Raw genomic sequence first — 16909 nt, forward strand, 5'->3', positions numbered from 1 at the left:
TGCACACACGGACACACAGCAGCCTGCACAGCCCTTCCACATCTCGACCACGGAAATGCGGCGGAAGGGCAGAGGCTGCGAAGATAAACAGGAGTTCTGATAACTTTCTTGAGGGGAAAATAAAGGTGATTAAAGGGTTCGAGGGAAGGCTTTCAATAGGAGATGAACTTTCAACAAGGGCTGTGGAATAGATCTGGTGGAGGTCCCTGTCATGGGAAGATTGCCGAAGGCGGCTTGGAAATGATTTGGCTTCAGAGAATCTGATGACAAAACCCAAATCCACATGAAGACAGACTCCCTTTCATTGCAATACCCGTGAAATTGCTTGTGTGGGTTTTGTTTTTAAGTCAGGATGTCAGACAGGATCCAATGGGTGACTGCAATAAGTGTAGGACATCTCCTTAGGATCTTCTTAGTGCAGCAAAGATGCCGCTCTCTGCTTGGTGGTGGTGCTTCCTATTTTGTTTGGAATCTTTAAACTCTAGTAAAGTGTGACTTATGGATGTTTAGAGCCTTATTCTGCAGCCCTTTTAGAGAGGAGGGAGCCCAGTGTCTGTGCAGATCACCCTGACACACATCTGAAATCTGCATCCCATGGGGCACATGGGGAAAAGGGAAACCCATAATCCCCCTCCAGCCCGGGCTCCCCCTGAGCAGGACACAGAAAGCAAACACCACTAACCCTGAAAATCAAACAGCACTTGTGAACAAGTTTCCCCTTTGATTGAAATGCTTCTAGCTAAGCGATATAAAGGGGATTATGTCACAAGCTTCCCTTTTTGTCTTATTAACAGCTGCTTAATTTTACCACTCATTCACAAGCATAAAAAAAGCAAAACTTGGAGGCTGTATTTGAAAGCTTGTTTTGTTTGGTGTACAGCTGGATACAGAGCGTTTCCTTTTCTCTTTTTTAACAAATTTGAAGCAAATGTATTGGTTATTGTTACTTATTTTTCCCTATTTTTTTGGTCTAGATCATAGAAGATTATGTTGCTTTTCATTTTACATTGCAAAGAAATCATTCCATATAATTTCAGTTCAACAATGCTGCAGTAGCATGTGGGTGTGTATATATCTTCTCATAAATATATTGCCACACATTATTGTCAAAGAGCTGGGCTTTCTCACCCAGTATTAAAAATGAAATTTAATTGCTACACTAGAGTTTCAAGACCCTGATAAATGAGAGCCATGTCTGACCTTTATTGTGGGGCTCTGAGATGCCACCAGGGATATTGCTCGTTGTCCAAGATGACAAACTTCCTCTGAGATTTCAGTTTGTCAGCTCAATGTACAGCACTGACATTGATTTCTTCTCACTGCCATTTCCTGCCTGAATAGATAACAAATTTTCTGTGGCAGATGTCTGTCAAGTTTAGTTTTGCCTGGCAGATTAACTTAATAGACTCATTTATTAATCATTACTTGCAGCACAGAGAAGCAGACAATACTCTTTGTCTCCTGTGATGTTGAATGGATGTTCCATTTCAGATTCCTTTGTGCAGCCTGAATTTGGGTTTAATAAGCCATTCATATCTCTGGTGAACGTTTTTAACCTGACATCACTCAGAGCAAAGATATCTGCATTAAATAAGCATGATCCATTTTGAGTATCTACTCCTTTTCATGGTAAAAGATGCGTAAGTGCTTTCTGAGACTAAATAATTTGATATATGAACTGCCAAATCAGCCTAAACAAGGGAGAAAATGAAGAAAGATAAAAGTAGAAGAAAACAGGTAGTTGGAGGAAGATTAGAGCCTGGGGTTGACTGGCTAACAAAGTGGAGGAGATAATGCAGCTTTAGGAAGAGGCAGAGCAGACGTGCAGATGCAGCTGTAGGGCAATCCTAGGACAGGCCAGTGCTTTCCTGGAGACCCTTTTCTCTGAAATATCTTGGGACACATACTCAGCCTGGAGATAGCAAAGGCAGAGTTGGTACCAGAGGTAGGTATTAGACAGGACTTCTATGAGTGGTGAAGGACAAGGAAGAATTTAGTGGAGGGCTTTGCAAAGGAAGAAATACAATAGAAGGCATGACCTTGGAAAGTGATTTCTCTTGTTGCACAGTGTTTCAGTGTGTTCACAGTGAAAACTGACTGATGAGCTGAGGTTTTTATCAGGGCAGGATCTGTGCAGGACATGGAGATGCCTGTGCACTCCTGGGACAGGAGGCAGCAGGAATGAGCCTGGACAGAGATGCAGGCTGCTGCTGGACAGGAGGACCCCGTGTCACAGGCAGTGAGAACCACCAAGCTTCTCCCTTTTAGTTGGGCTGTGGTAGCTCCTCACAAATTATTTTAATTCTCAAGGGACCTGGTTCATGGGAGATCATGGGACATGTTTTTGCAGCTGATGCCCAAGTGCAGAGCCCTGGTTGCAGCACAAGAGCTCAGCATCTGTGAGTCTGCACTGCTGAGGATGTTTTTTGCCAAGCTGTGCTCCTGGCCTTGGGAACGTGTTTCTTGAACCATCCTTATGGCTTTCTTGGCTGGCTGACAAACCAAGAATGTCCCTGCACTAGATCACACTGCTTATTGCACTTCTAGGCCACCCTGGTAACAATACATTAACCTCTCAGCAGGGAATGTGATAAACAAAGTAAAACTGCTTTAGTGAAACCAGTCATTTAATGGCAGCATACATAAAGTGTCCGTAAAGATTTGTAAGTGTAATAAGCTGCAGTTCACTGGGAGAACAATAACTGTTCCTAATTTAGCCAGTTGAGGAACATGCTAACCCAATTTACTTTTGTAACATTATGTTGTTTTTCTTTTTTCTTTTTTTTTTTTTCTTTTCCCACCTCTCCAGATTCCTTTCTCTCTGGTACAGTTTCCCCTCTGGGAGTCCTTAAAGGTAAGTTCTCTTTTAGTGATGGAAATATAAGTTATGCATTTTGCAAAGGCTTTCCATGGTAACTTATCTAACTCCATTATTGTGATTGTGGGTGTGTTCAAGAATCACTAATTATGTGCCAACTTACCTGTGCATGTGAAGATCATATGCCTGAATATCTGAAAAATAACGGGGAATATCTAGCCACTGATCCATGGCATGCAGGCTAGATTTTACTCCCAGCATGCCAGAAATTTTATCTTCAGCTCTAACATTTTTAACTGCTTAAAAAGAGGGGGAACCACCTTGTGTTGTGTGAATTTTAATTTTTTTTAACTTTTTTTTAGCATTTTGCTCTTCATGGTAAAAGGAAATTGCAAATGAGAAGACTGTTTCAGCCTGGGTTTTGTAAACATCACTGAAAAGATATTTTAATTGGCTGCATGTACTTTATTTTAAGGTTATATAAAGAAGGTGTCAATGATGATGTTTTAATAGTGCAGTTGTTACCATGGTCAGAGATAGGATCTAGATTTTTGAGTGGAGGATTGGATTTGAAAACGTAATTTCTCCATCCCTCTGTATTTCCTTGAACTCACTGCAAAAGATGAAAGGAAGGGTTTTTCGAGTACTTGGAGGTCTTGGGGTGGAAGCACAGAGAATTGTTGCAGATCATTAAAAGCATTGTAGCAAAATATATTTATAAAAGAGCTGGAGAGAGAAACTTTCTTCTTGGTAGGAGTGCTGGACTCCTGAGCAGGCTCAGCACAGTGACCCAAAGTGGGACCGTGTGTGTTGGACTGGGACAGCAGCTTGTCCTCTTGCTGTGTGTCTGTAGCTGGGGCTGTTTGGGGGGACAAGCCCACAGTGTGAATATTTGCATGTAGAGGCTTCAGGGAGTTCAGTTTAAAGGTGAATCCACAGGCAGGAGGAGCATGAAAATCATCAAGAGCTCTGGCAGAAGTGAGCTGTGCTCGTGGAGGGCTCTGTGGGTGCTCCATGAGCTCAGCCTGCTGTGGGGTCTGGGTATCATCCCACTGCTCAGGGGAGCTGGGGCTGCCTTATTAGGAATCTGCTTTGGTGGCAGTGTCCAGGAATGGCTTTCTGTAAACTCCCTGGCCCAGCCTGCTGGTGGTTAGTGCAGCAGCCGTGGGTGGGAGCAAGAGGTGGCAATGCTTAAAGGGGAAAAGTGTGGTGTTCATGCCAAAACCACATAAACCAGCAGCATCTTGCAGAATGTAAAGTTGTTTTAACTAATGTCCACGTAGCTGTGACAGTAAAATGTATTGTTTACATTGCAGGCTTTAAAGAAGACAGTTTGAATTTAGCTAACTGCAGGAGTGAGTCACTCAGGATGAGGCATCATGTTTAATCTAAGGAGGTCAGTGCAGATCTGAAGAGAAACAAAACTTGTGTCAGTTTGTTCCACAAACCTGTTGCATTATATTCTTCTGATGTGAAGTCAGGAGTGGAAAACTGCAAAAATTAGTCTGGCACACTCCGTCACTTTGGCTCAGCACAGGGAGAGAGCTCAGGGTTTGTCATATCAAAGCCAGGCAGTGAAAGCAGAATACATTTTGTTTATCTAAGGGAAGCTCTTAAAAATTGTCCTGACAGTATAACAAAGGACAAAAATCATTATGGTCCCATCAAGAGGATGGATGTGGCCAGTAACATCACTGGAGTATGGTTGGAGGTGTAGGGCTCTTCACCTTCTCAGGGGTGCATGAAGGGAGCATGAACAGACAGTAGTTACAAAGAAATAGAAATGCAAAGGACAAGAGAAAAATGGCACAAAGCCTGAACAGAAAAGAGTTATTGAGATGATGCCTGAGGGAATGTTCTGCACTGGATTAATAGGATTACTTGAGAAAGTAGCTGTGGGAGCAGTTGTGTATGATGTGTGTGGGCCATGTCACTGAGGAGAGTAGAACAAGAGCTGTGGCTGTGTCATTTTTAAAACCATTACTGTGAAGTGACATAAGCTGATGGAAGAGACTCAGTCCTGACTGCCTGAACAAGCTAATCACCATAAAAATGAGGAAAACCTTTCTACTGTGAAAGAACAGTTAGAGAGGTACACAGAAGAAGAAGAGAGGTTCCTTTTCCTTCAGATATGTGCTGAGTGCAGCCAGCAGCAGCGTGTTAAGCTTAAAAAAGCCTAATAAAGGCTTGTCATAGGTAGCAAATGATGTGTTTCTATATCCCATTTCTCTATCTGCTTTACTCCAAGCTGCTCTGGTTATTCCTTATGCTTTAGTCACAGAGTTTACATGCACAGTTTTCTCCTGTATGAATGTGCACCAGCTGTCCCCTGTGAGAGCAAACTTGCATGCCATGCACTGAACTATGCTAAAAGAAGAGAGAGCATTGTACAGATTACTGAACTATAGGGTTACACTGGCTGTGGGTGCTGGCAAAGGGAGGATTGCAGTAATTAGCAAGAAACAGATACTGCTTCAAGTGCAGGCATTACTGACAGTGACTCAGGTGAACACACAATTTAGGAACAGGCAATAGACTCCTTCCTGAGTTCACAATGACTCAAGAAACAACAATAAAGAAATTACGGTGCTTTCCATTTTAAAAAGTATTTTCTTTTTTTTCTTTTTTAAAAACATTTTTATTTAGGTAGCATCCACTGCTATAAGGTGTGCTTAATGTCCTTCCCCTTCCCAATTCTCTATTTTTCTATATTTTATTTGAGGCACAGATGATTGCTATCAACCAAAAGAGAGAAGAAAACTGCTATGGTGTATCAGATTTCAGGACCTTGTACTCTCCAACTAAGTTGAGTTAGTGTAGCTCTTTTCTGTCTCTTTAGTCCAAGCCTTACAGGTAAAACAGTCTTGAATTCTTCTCAGAGTTCAGGGAAAGAAAGGATGTTACAAATTTTATTCACTTTCTGCTACACCAATCCCCAGAAGAGCACCATGGTCGGATATTACTGTGACAGTTTGAGCAGGTTTAGGTTCTTTTAGGTGGGGTTAATGCTTCTGATCCCATCTCAAAGCCAGGAGGCCCTGAAGAAAGGCAACAGAGCATAAATGTGGTGTGCTTCCCAAATACCAGCCAAGCACAGAGCCTTCCATATTAGTTCAGGTTTTGGAATTAATGTTGTAAGATACAGTCCCCTCGTTTGCTGCCCTGGAATTTCCAGGGTGCCTCAGTAAGTTGCTTTGGAAATACTATATGTGTGTTCCTTACTGTGGGAATTTCACATTGCGGGCTGTGTATTTGGCATGAAATTGTTGTGGGTTACAGGAGGCAGTGCAGCTCCTGTGTTCACCCTGCTGCCAGGGCTGTGCAGTCTCTGCTCAGATGGCTCTGGCCACGTGGAGCCCATCCCTTCTGTCTTATCTTTTATTCTCTTCTGTTCAGAGATTTTATTCAGTGCTTATAATCATCATATCCGAGTTCCTACCAGCAGCACATAAGTGATTTATCATTTGTTTTGTGTTTTAATCCTTCTCTTTTAGAACTAATTGGGAAAAAATAAAACTTTCAGTTCTTCTGGGGGGCTATTACAGACATACAGGGCATCAGGTGTTTTGGTTTGGGTTTTTTTTTAATAAAATAGCATTTTAAAATCCTACAGAAAATCAAGAGCCTCTGGTTAGGTTTGAGTCCACAAACATCATGTCAAAAATGCCTGTTTCTTAAGGCTCAGTGGCAATGGTCAGATCCCTCGGAGAGCAGTGCTGTAAGATAAACCCTTCTCAGGTGAAACAAGACTCAGTCCTCTTGGGTTTTATATTTCTGCTTGTTGGCTGTGCTTCAGAGCCTCTGAGAGTTACTCAAATGCAGCTGCACAGGGAGAATGGTCTCTTTATAGACCAAATGTATTGTGTGTCTGCAGAAAAGGCTTTGGTAGCCAGAGAGGACGGAAGGAGCAGGCAGGACAGAAGGACAGGTCTCAAATGAGTTGACTTGAAAAACAAGGGGGTTTTTGTTTGTTTAGTTGGTGGATTTTTTAAAGGAAAACAAACCTACTGTCCTGGAAAGCTTTTGTCTTTCTCATTAGACAGGTCTGACTCTTAAGATGAGACACTTGGACATTGCTAAGACTGTGGAACATCAGGGTCAGCCAGTCCTGCCCCTACAAACCCAACCTCTCTGGGAGGGCAGGCACACACTGTGCTGCTCTGCTGGCCCAGGAGCTTCAAAGAAAGATAAAAATCTTCAATTGACCATGCTCAAGGTGATGTCTGACTCTTCTGGCACTCAGTAGGGCCAGGCTTTCCCTCTCTCAGTGCTGAGCAAAATTTAGAGCTCTTAGACTTTCTCTAGTTCTAGTGAGCCCACAAGGTTTTTTTTGTCACTGGTTTTAGCAATAAAATAATTTTCTTAGATCTGTAGGTCTCAAAAATTAAAAAGTGTTATATAAAAAGAGAATGGGGAGAGTCCAACTGTTCCCTCTGTGAGGCTGAGCAGGATTGGGTCAGAACAGGAGCTCCATGGGCTGGTTCTGAGCTGGTTTCTGCCCACACAATGGAGAGCAAGTTTGGGATTAGCTCCTTTGTTTTCTGTTCAGGTGCAGCTGTCACTGTAGGCACAGAGCACTTGTGTGGAGGGGAGTGTGCTGGTGAACTGAACCATGGATCTGGAGGGAAAAGGCACATGTGCTCCTTTGCTTGGTTCTCTTGGTTCCCTCTCCAGAGAGCTCAGCTGCTGGGGGCAGGGATAGGCAGAGGGTGTGAACTGATTTTAGGGTCAGCTCAGCCTTGCTCTTGGCCATCAATGATGATAGATTTTGAGATACATCTTGAAGCTTGTTGTGCAAAGACTGCTTGATGGCTTTCTGGGGAGAGTGAACACTCTAACCTTGGTTGAAGCTCATTGCACCTGATTTTCAAAGTTAATAAGAATGAAAAGTTTACAGAATACTTCTGCCCAGGCAGCTGGGGTTCTCAGCAGTAATATGTGTTTATAACTCCACCATTGAATCCATAAACTACATGCTATTTCCCTCCTAAAATTTACAGTCAGATCTGTTGCTGCTTAACAGGGCAAGCAGAAAATCAAGGCATGTAGCCAAACTGGGCCTTAAATGGCTCTCTCCCTGCTCTACAGGTAGGTGACCATTTTCCTTTTTTCCTGGAGAAGCAGTCTAGTATTTCTTTCCTCTGTGCTCAGCTGCATATAAGTCAAGAGTAAATGAAAGCCAGGCCCAGCTTTAGAGCCATTTCCTCCAGGCAGTGCAGTAAGTGTTCTACCATGCCTCGCTCCCTCTTGGAGCAAGGCTCGGGCTGATTTTGGGATTAAGTCCTGGTGGTTAAATAACACTGTCTGCCATTTGCTTAGGTGCTGAATCAGGAGAACAGCTTTGCACGGGGTGTTGGGGGCGGGCTGTAACGCGCCCATGCCATGAGCAGAGCGGCTGCATTTTTCTCACAAAGGAACAATGCACCCAACAGCTGTTGAGCAAACAGCCCTGGCTTTATGGCTGCCACAATAAGTGTCATTCACGCCGTCCTGGGGCACAGCCCGAGGAATGCTGCACACCATCTGCACCAAAGGCACGGAAACAAATGCAAGCCTTGCTCGCAGCACTGCAGGCACGTTTGGGAAAAGTCAGATGGCCTTGGATCGTCAATACAGCATTTCAACAGGGCAGAGGAAAACAGGCTCACACAGTCTCTAGATACAGAGCCAGATTGTGATGCCCTCTTGGTCATGCCCAGGCCACAAGAGGTTCTCTAGATGTTGCTGAGCTTGCCAGTGACATCTGGGGATGTTTGAATATCAAAGATTTGATTTGGACACTGGTTATTTGCTGAAGAATCTTAGCAGATTTATGTCATTCTTCCATGTAATTTATTCACACACATCTACGAAACACAGATCTATTAGGTAAGAGCAGTGCAGGTGCTCAAGAAAAGCCCTGCTGGCTTTAAAGTGATTTTTCAAAAGTGCCTTTTCCCTCCCTATATGTCCCTTTGTGCCATGGAAACTGAGTGTAGCTGTTCTGCCTTGCCATGGGAACACTGCTTCGAAGAACATTTCCTTTAACCAGGCTTTTAGCACATCCATTTTGATTTACATCCAAATGGGTCACAGACATCAATGCAGTATTATATGGGCAAAAAAAGGGAATGAAATGCTTTTAACATGAAAAATATGCTCTTGCCTATAGGCCAACTTTTGTTCTCTTTCAATTTATCTAGGATTTGGGTGGGTTTAATTCTAGGACTGAATTCAGTACTGGCATAAGTGAGCACAACTCCATTAGTGCAAATGGAGTCTCAGCATTTATGTCAACAGTGAACTTAGATCATTGAATTTTTCCCATGTTTGGGCTTGCATGTTTCCTGCAAGATAATATACACATGTACTTGCCCATATGTTGCACATATGCACATAAAAATCCACTGAGGAGGACATTTGGCTCTTTGCTCCATGTTGACTTTATGTATAGAAACAGCAATCAACTTGTGAAGTTTTTGCTTCTCCTGTAGCTAATGTGCCATGCATCTGTAAGGGTCAGCCATGCAGAATGCCACATTGTGAGTAAAATCCCTAGCAGGAAAGGCAAACATGAAAATTGCTTTTCTTTCCTCAGTCTGCAGGACCTCACATGCACAAAGATCCATGTGATTCATTTGTAGTGATTTTTTCTCCCCTGTTACCATGAAGTTGAACACTGTTGTGAACAGAGGGGTACACAGAGATACTATAGATACTTATCACTGGAATGAATTGTAATATTTATTCAGCTGCAGGCCTCAAGTGTAGTGTATGCCATGAGTTCTGCTTGAAGAACAGCAAGGCCAAGGCAGAGATGTCATATTCTCTGCAATGCTTCCTGCAGCATTGGTGGTGTTGGGCTGATCATCAGGTTTGAGAGGTGTGGTATTGCATTTTCCTGGGTTAGCTTGGATGTCCTGAATATAGACCATGATCTGGCTGTGTTGGGAAAAAGCTGACAGCTGATTTTTGCCACAAAGTGTTCCTGTAAATGTGTGGCAAAGGTGACAGGCGTGCACAGGTAAGACTTGTGTGCGCTGGTCAAAGGTTATTGGCCATCTGGAGGCCAGGTGCCCTCAGCAACAAGGAGTCCATATTTGTGGGCACTGAATGCTTTCCCCCAGTATTTAAAAGCAAAGGTAATATATTTCCTTATTTGCTTCTTTTTTAGATTGAAGGGCCTTTGGTATATCTTGAGAGTGACTTTTCCAGTGCTCACTGTGCCCAGCAAAATGGGATGTCCTTGTTTTCTCAGTATCAAAAGAGCTAAATAACATTTGTGGTGAGAATTTGGGGACACTGGCCTATGGAGCAGGATGAAATGGGATCTCTAGGACGAAAAGTAGGGCTCTGCCCACGTATAAAACTTGACCCTTCTCTGTGAACATTATCCCTGTGAATAATTGGAAATATGCAGCCAGGCTTCCCGCTGTGTGCCATCCCCTGAGGCCACACCCGCTGTATTGCTTTACATGGTGCAGCAATGCACAGCCAGATTTACATATATATCACAGAAAAGTGTTTACAAAAAAAATTACCATGTGATTGAGCTGGGAAGCTGCAGAGGGCCCCAACTGTATGAGTTTCCATGCACTTCAGCCAGAAGATTTATTTCCAATTTGTTATTCATAAGGGAAGAGAGAGAGAGATTGGGATGGGGTCCTTTGAAGTGGAAAACAAAGTCTTCTATTCAGCCTTCAGCTTAATAGAATACACATGACACAGGCTTGGCATGGCGGCCGCTTTCATGTAATGTGCTCCTTGTCATTCTGCTTCCCTAGGCTGGGAGTGCTAGTGGGAATGGGTACTGCCCTGGAAAAATCAGGTTGTCCCCTGCAGCCTCCTGCTGCAGGAGCACAGTGTGAGCAGGTAGAAGCCTTTTTGGTGATGGCAGTGGGGGACCCAGGCTGAGCCAACGTGCTGCTCGTAATTCCCGGGTTGTGTTTCATCCTGCAGGAGCACGTGGGGAGGGAGCAGTGTTGGGGCTTCTGCAGGCATTACGTGGGCACTTCTGCCCTGTTTTGGAGCCTCTGAGCTGTGCCCCTTGGGCTCTGAGCTCTGCCTGACCTGAGCTCTCCCCATTATCCCCCCGAGTGGAAGGCTCTTCTGCTTCTGTGCAGCATCTAGGATGGCAGAGTGTGCCCTAAGCACTGCACCACTGCAATAACCAGAAATTTTGTTCAAAGTCAGTGTTTTAGGGAGATATGTACATGGATCCTCTGTTTTTTCCAGGAACAAGGCCCTGGTTTTATAGTAATCTACAAATCCCTAACAGCTTTTGTGCTTTGCCCTGTCTTAATGGTATTAAAACCTGCTCAAAGGGCGAGTGTTTTTGAAGAACTCACAGGCCTGACTTACCAGCCCTGCCAATTAGTTGGTCCATGGGCTATGAGAGAAAACATCTGTGACCTCCAGCACGTCATCCTGGCCCTCAGCATCGTGTGGTTAGAAAGAATTTGGGCAGGAGTCCTGCCAGTCCTCCTGGCCCTGTGACACTTGTTCCTCTTGGCTTCCTCCAGGATCATGTCCTCGTGCCCTGCTTCCCTCTTGCTCTTCTGCATGTTCAGGTTTGGAGCTCTGGGTGAATCACCGAAATTGGAGATGGAAAGAAACACATGAAGTCATCTCACCCTGCCCTTGCCAGTGCAGGATTATTCCCCACAGCACAGTCTTGAGTGCCTTCTCCAATCTATTTTTAAATGACTCAAAGGAGAGGGCTTTCCTCTCCTCCCTGGGGAGGCTGGCTCTGTGGTTCAGTAGACCTCACTGTTGGGGAATTTGCTTCCTGTTCTCCAGCCTCAATTCTCCTTTTCCCTAATTTAATTGAACTGTTCCTGGCTCCACCCTTTTAAAGCATTTTCCACATTGCATGACTGTTGCAAATACCTGTTGTCAATTTGCAGGCGAGATGGATGGGAATTCATCACCGTTTGCCTTGCTTGGCAGAGGCTCTTTGTGCAGAGCTGCCCTGGGCAGCCAGGCTTTATCAGAAACTGGATTTTAGAGCTACATGCCAAGAAATCAGAATGGCCTTTTCCTTCTTCTTTGGACAATGACATTAACATAAAATCCCATCATGACTGAGAATAGGCTGGGCTTCTGGCAAAGACATGAATGTCTGTCTTAATGGGCTGGTTTTCCTCTTAGTCCTCCAGCAGCTCTTCCACAGTGTATTTTTACATGGCAGCAGTAACTGTTCTGAGTTCTTGGCCTTAGCTGTAGATGTACAGATGTTTGGAGAATGTTTAATAAAAAAATTACAATATTTCTGTTTTTATCAAAAGAAAGCTGTGGCTCCAGAAGCTCAGTTTTTAAACCCTGGTTTTCAGTTCAAGGTTTCTTAAGCACCTGAAGTGTCTTGCAGATGGTGCTGAAGGTGGGATTTATGCTTTGAGAGTACCCAGATACTCTGGAAGGTAGTTTATCTATGGGAGTGTGTCCTTCTTCCATCAGGATGGAAGAACTGTATGTCCAAAGACTGTAAGTTATTCCAGAAAAGCATATTATGGTTTTGAAGAATTATGATTCTCTATTTATTTATTTATGAAATGAAAATCAGTTTCTGCTGTGGGTGATGGCAGAATAGCATCCCATACCAAAAACACCAGGAAAAGAATGGCTAGCATTAGAGAGGCTGGAACCCCTTTAGTGCTCTCGTACAGCAGAGCTGCAGCTATTTAGCTGTGGCAGGGAACCAAACAACATTGTGGCTGGCCATTGTTGCTTGAACAGTTTGATTTTTAAAACATTCAACTGAAGTATAACCGCCAGCCAAGCTGGAAGAAGCGAGTCACGAGGACAGCATGTTAAATGAAGAGTCAGCAAACGAGAGCAGAGCTCTCCTGCTCCAGTGGAAAGTGCCTCTACTGCAGACCAGGAGCCCAAGAGCAATAATCTCAGCCTAGCACTGCTATCCAGTTGCTTCTAAGAAAATTTTATAGTACAGAAGTAATATGACTTTAAAAAGAAGGAGAATGCCACAGCTATAAAATAAAATTGCTGATTTCTCAGTGGTGGGCATCAGAAGGGCCGTGGATCCCATCCCTTTTTGCTCAGTACTGATCCTCACATCATAATCCAGAAATCTGCTCCAGAGCTTCCAATGGGAAGTGTGTCAGGAGATGAGAAAGGGGTGATGGAGCAGGGTGCAGGAGGGGAGAACACAGTGACTGTAGCTCCAGGGAAAACCCCTCCCAGCAGACACTCATGGACCTCATCCTATTGTGATGTGACTTGAGAGGTGGTTTTGGAAGGCACTGTTCTTGTTGGGGCTTTAGATGTGTGTGTTTAAATGCTGCTGTGAGGAAATGGATGGGAGCAGGGTGTGTGGGAGCCATGGAGAGGAGGGTGTGTGGTCCCTAACCACGCCAAGTGAAAAACAGAGACACACCTGCTTTGGGACATAATGGGACTGATAAGAGTCATTTCTTAATGATGGGGTTTTTTGGTGTGAGGGGAAGGGTTGGTTGAAGAAATGTAGGGGAGCAAACAGGATTTGTGTCTCGTGGAAGTGGGAGATGTTCACTTTAAAAGGCAGCCTTTTGTGCATCTGGGCTGAGCTGATATTGGTTCTTGCATGCCGCCCTCACGCTCAGTGTTTTGCTTTGTGCTGTTTTATCTGCCAAAAAGAAAATAAATTCACAAAATATTTGCAAAGTTGCATGGCCACAGGCTTAAATACATACATATGAATTCCCTGAAAGCAATTTGCTTCAAGCCCTCCTCAGTTCCAGACGTCTTTCTCACTCCATCTGCTTGTTCAAGTACACAAGTTCCTTGGGAAAAATCACTTATTACATCACTCAAAAATGCCACAAAAATAGCTTTTCACTTAAGTTCCCATCCTCAGAGTTAACTCACATGGGGATCAGATAGACTCAAACATTTAATAACTTTTTATTTTCCTTTCTCTTTAAACACAGGATCTCTGGTCATGGAAGCAGGGTCACGTGGTGGATTCTTGGCAGTCAGCAGTCTGTGGAGCTTTTGCAGGTGCAAAGGATTATATGTTATACTGGGAAAGACTAAAGAAGAAAGGGAAAAATGTGCAAATCTATTAAGTATAGCAGAACAACATTCCTTTGTAATTCAAGTTTGTTTAGAAGAAAACGGATCCAGTTGTTGTTTGGAAATGGGAAAGTCAGCAAAGGAAAGAGAAGAAGAGACAAAAAAAAAAGACTCAACCAGGGTGTCTGTTTGAAAGACAACCAATTTGTTTTTGACAAATTTCTGTTATTTAAAAACTGTGGGCCTGTCAGTCAGGCTTTGTGATTATTTCAAAGTTGATTTGTAAAATCCTCATCCAGGAGAAACTTAGTTTGGGTGGGGGTTTGTGCAGCTGTTCGCTCCGAGCACTTCCCCAGGGGCTGAAGTGATTGCAGAGGCCGTGATTCACCATTCCTGTGACAGCTCTGACAGCCACCTAGATTAACTGGAGGCAGGAGAGCAGAGGGCCAGCACTGCTCAGCCTGGAGGCAAAAGCCTTCTGCAGCAAAAAAAACCCCAGAGGATGAAACATCTGGGCAATCTCCAGACAGTACAACAAGAATAAAGGGTGGCAGAATACAATACTGCACTATTCATTACCAAACAAGCCAGAAGTTAATTGAATTCTTCAGTAGGCTTCTTGCTTGATTTTAGCCTACTGTACTTGTTTCCAAAAAAACAAAAAGAGGAAGAAAAAAATCAATTAATGACTCATCAGTATAGCTGACAGTTTGAGGGAGGAGAGATTCAACTGTCTTAATAGAAAAAACAGATTAATAGTAAAGGGATGGATAGCCAGAGCTTTTTCCCCAAGGAACTAAAATACATTTTGAGATTCCAAACTAGTAACAGAATATGTGGAAAAAATAAATCCTGTTTAAAGAGAAATTATAGCATTTCTTGAATTAGAGATTATCAAAAGCAAAGCTTGTTCTTTGATAACTTAAAAACTTGGAGCCATTACATTGTATGTATTTTTTTAAAAATAAGCTCTGTTGGGGGAAATGAAGTATTAATAGCAGCAGAATTCCAGCAGAGACTGAGGCTTCGTTTGGAGGACACTGAAACTGCACAGCTGAGGGGAGGCAGCGTGGCTGTGGCTGCACAGAGTTAAGTAGATTGGGTGTGTGAGCAATGAGGGAAGGGTTGAGGTAGAGCTGATTCCATTTTGGGGCCGAGGGAATATTTTAGGTGACCTCTTGTAGTCTTGTCCAGCTGTATTTTTTCTGTTTATGCTGATGGGAAGGGAGTTTTATTCTGCTTAAGATCCTGCTGTTGGATTTTACATTGACTTCATCAATCAGTGCAAACAAAGTAAGAGGGAGTGAAGCAGATTGTTCATTTTCCTTTTGAAACAAATCAAACTAACACTAGAAGTGCTTTAAAATGCAATCTGTATGTCTGCAGGTGTGATGGGGCTCATTAATTTAACACTGTTGATTTCTTTACAGTTAGATTGATACAAAAACTGTGTTCAGGCATGTTCAGAGAGCTGGAAAGGTTATCTGATTTTCCCAAAGCCTTGCAGAGTAATTTCCTGAGGTCAGATTTGGTGCCTTAGTTGGGAATTTAGCCCAGTGCCTCCAGTTCCTTCTCTGTGCATCCTGATTCTGACCAGTTGTGCTTGGACTTGCTACTGTTTAATAGATGTTCAGCAGTGTCTGCTCCTTGTCTAGCAGAAATCTTGCAGAAGGAGCCTCCAGAGGCACAGCTGTGCATGGACATGTCCACTGTGCTCACTGTCCTTTGCACATGCTGGGGACACCAACACTTCGTGTTGGAGGAGGCACCAGGTCCTGGAGGCTCCAGAACAAAGACATCCAGGTCCTTGTGGTGGTAGATGAGACCACCTAGACTCTATTCCCCAAGCAAAAATCTTTGCAGAGTAAGAGTCTTATTTTGTAGCTCATGTTGTAATAAATATTCTCTGGGTTACTCTTCCTCCAGCCTGGTTTTCCTTCTCTGTTCTTTGTCTCCCTTTTATTTCCTTTTCACCAGCAGCATTGTAATCTTCCTTTCTCATGTGTCCTTTGAGGACCTGCTTCAAAGCTCAGGAGGTTGAGCTCTTTTTGGATCCGAACCTTCCCCTCTGTCTCCATTGTCTCCCTGTGAGATATGTTAACAAGCTGGCTCTGATATTGATCTGTTCTGGTACTGCATCCATTCTGTTTCACTGAAAATATTTAGCCTTCTTGCTGAGGGGAGGTAGTGGAAAAATAATTTCCTGAGTTCTGAACAATGTATTCCAGAGTTAAAAATTATTAACTACCTACATGTAGCTTCAGATGAGGGAAGAAAAGGCCAACCAAACTCTTTATCCCTTTCTTTCCATCCCAAAACAAAAAAATGAAAACCTCACCAGTACCCCATGAATGAAATGAGATGGATGTGTGCATAGAAGTAATTTTAAATCATTGTGTTATTATCCTTAAAAGGAGAATGTTATCCAAAAAACAAACTTTGCACACAGATGTGCCCTCAAATGCCACCATGGTGGTGGGATGGTGAAATCACACAGACAGGCTTTCTCCTGTGTTCTTTGCTTGAATTTAATACTTTCTAAAAATATATTAGAGGTCCTGAGGGGCAGGGTAATAAGCTGAAAGAAACTGAAAGAAAAGTCCTGTTTAGCTTCCCTTTATGGCACACACACGTGTGTGTGTGTGTGTATGATTGGTTATAACTATTCGGTGAAGACAGAACCAAGAGCAACAATCTGTTGAATTCCATCCCCAGTGCCTGTGGAAGGGCAGGAGTTTCAGCCCTCATATGTAAAATGGATGTATGTATGGGCTTTTTGTGGAAATGTAACAGGCATGCATAAATATTAGGGATTTGGAATCCTCTCTGACTCATCTGATAATAATTTAATCCCTCAAGGCCTTGTCCAGCTTTATCATCATCTTTGGTGTCTTAACAGAGATGTTTGGAGTATTTGGGGAGTGGGAGAAGGTGATACCTGAGCAGCTGGTGGGGAAGAACCCAAGGGTAGATCTAAATGAGACTTTAAGCCTGAGGTTGTGTTTGAACCAAACCTCAGGGCTTAGACTGCCTGGCTGGACCACCCCAGCCCTGCAGAGCACCAGGGCAGGCTGTCCCAGGAGAGCCTCTGGGTTTCCTGTG

At 43.5% G+C, this 16909-nt stretch overlaps 1 protein-coding gene across 2 annotated transcripts in view; it reads left to right on the plus strand.

Moving 5' to 3' along the window:
* The window catches only part of SLC25A26 (solute carrier family 25 member 26), an 82119-nt gene that overhangs the window by 54167 nt on the left and 11043 nt on the right, over positions 1-16909 (plus strand). For both annotated transcript variants that reach the window (XM_064432974.1, XM_064432975.1), the window contains exons 7-8: positions 2810-2854; positions 13723-13792. In XM_064432974.1, coding sequence (XP_064289044.1) covers positions 2810-2854; positions 13723-13792 — 115 coding nt within the window. The remainder of the gene's footprint in view (positions 1-2809; positions 2855-13722; positions 13793-16909) is intronic.

Source organism: Passer domesticus, chromosome 9 (genome assembly GCF_036417665.1).
Source record: "Passer domesticus isolate bPasDom1 chromosome 9, bPasDom1.hap1, whole genome shotgun sequence".
Taxonomy (NCBI): domain Eukaryota; kingdom Metazoa; phylum Chordata; class Aves; order Passeriformes; family Passeridae; genus Passer; species Passer domesticus.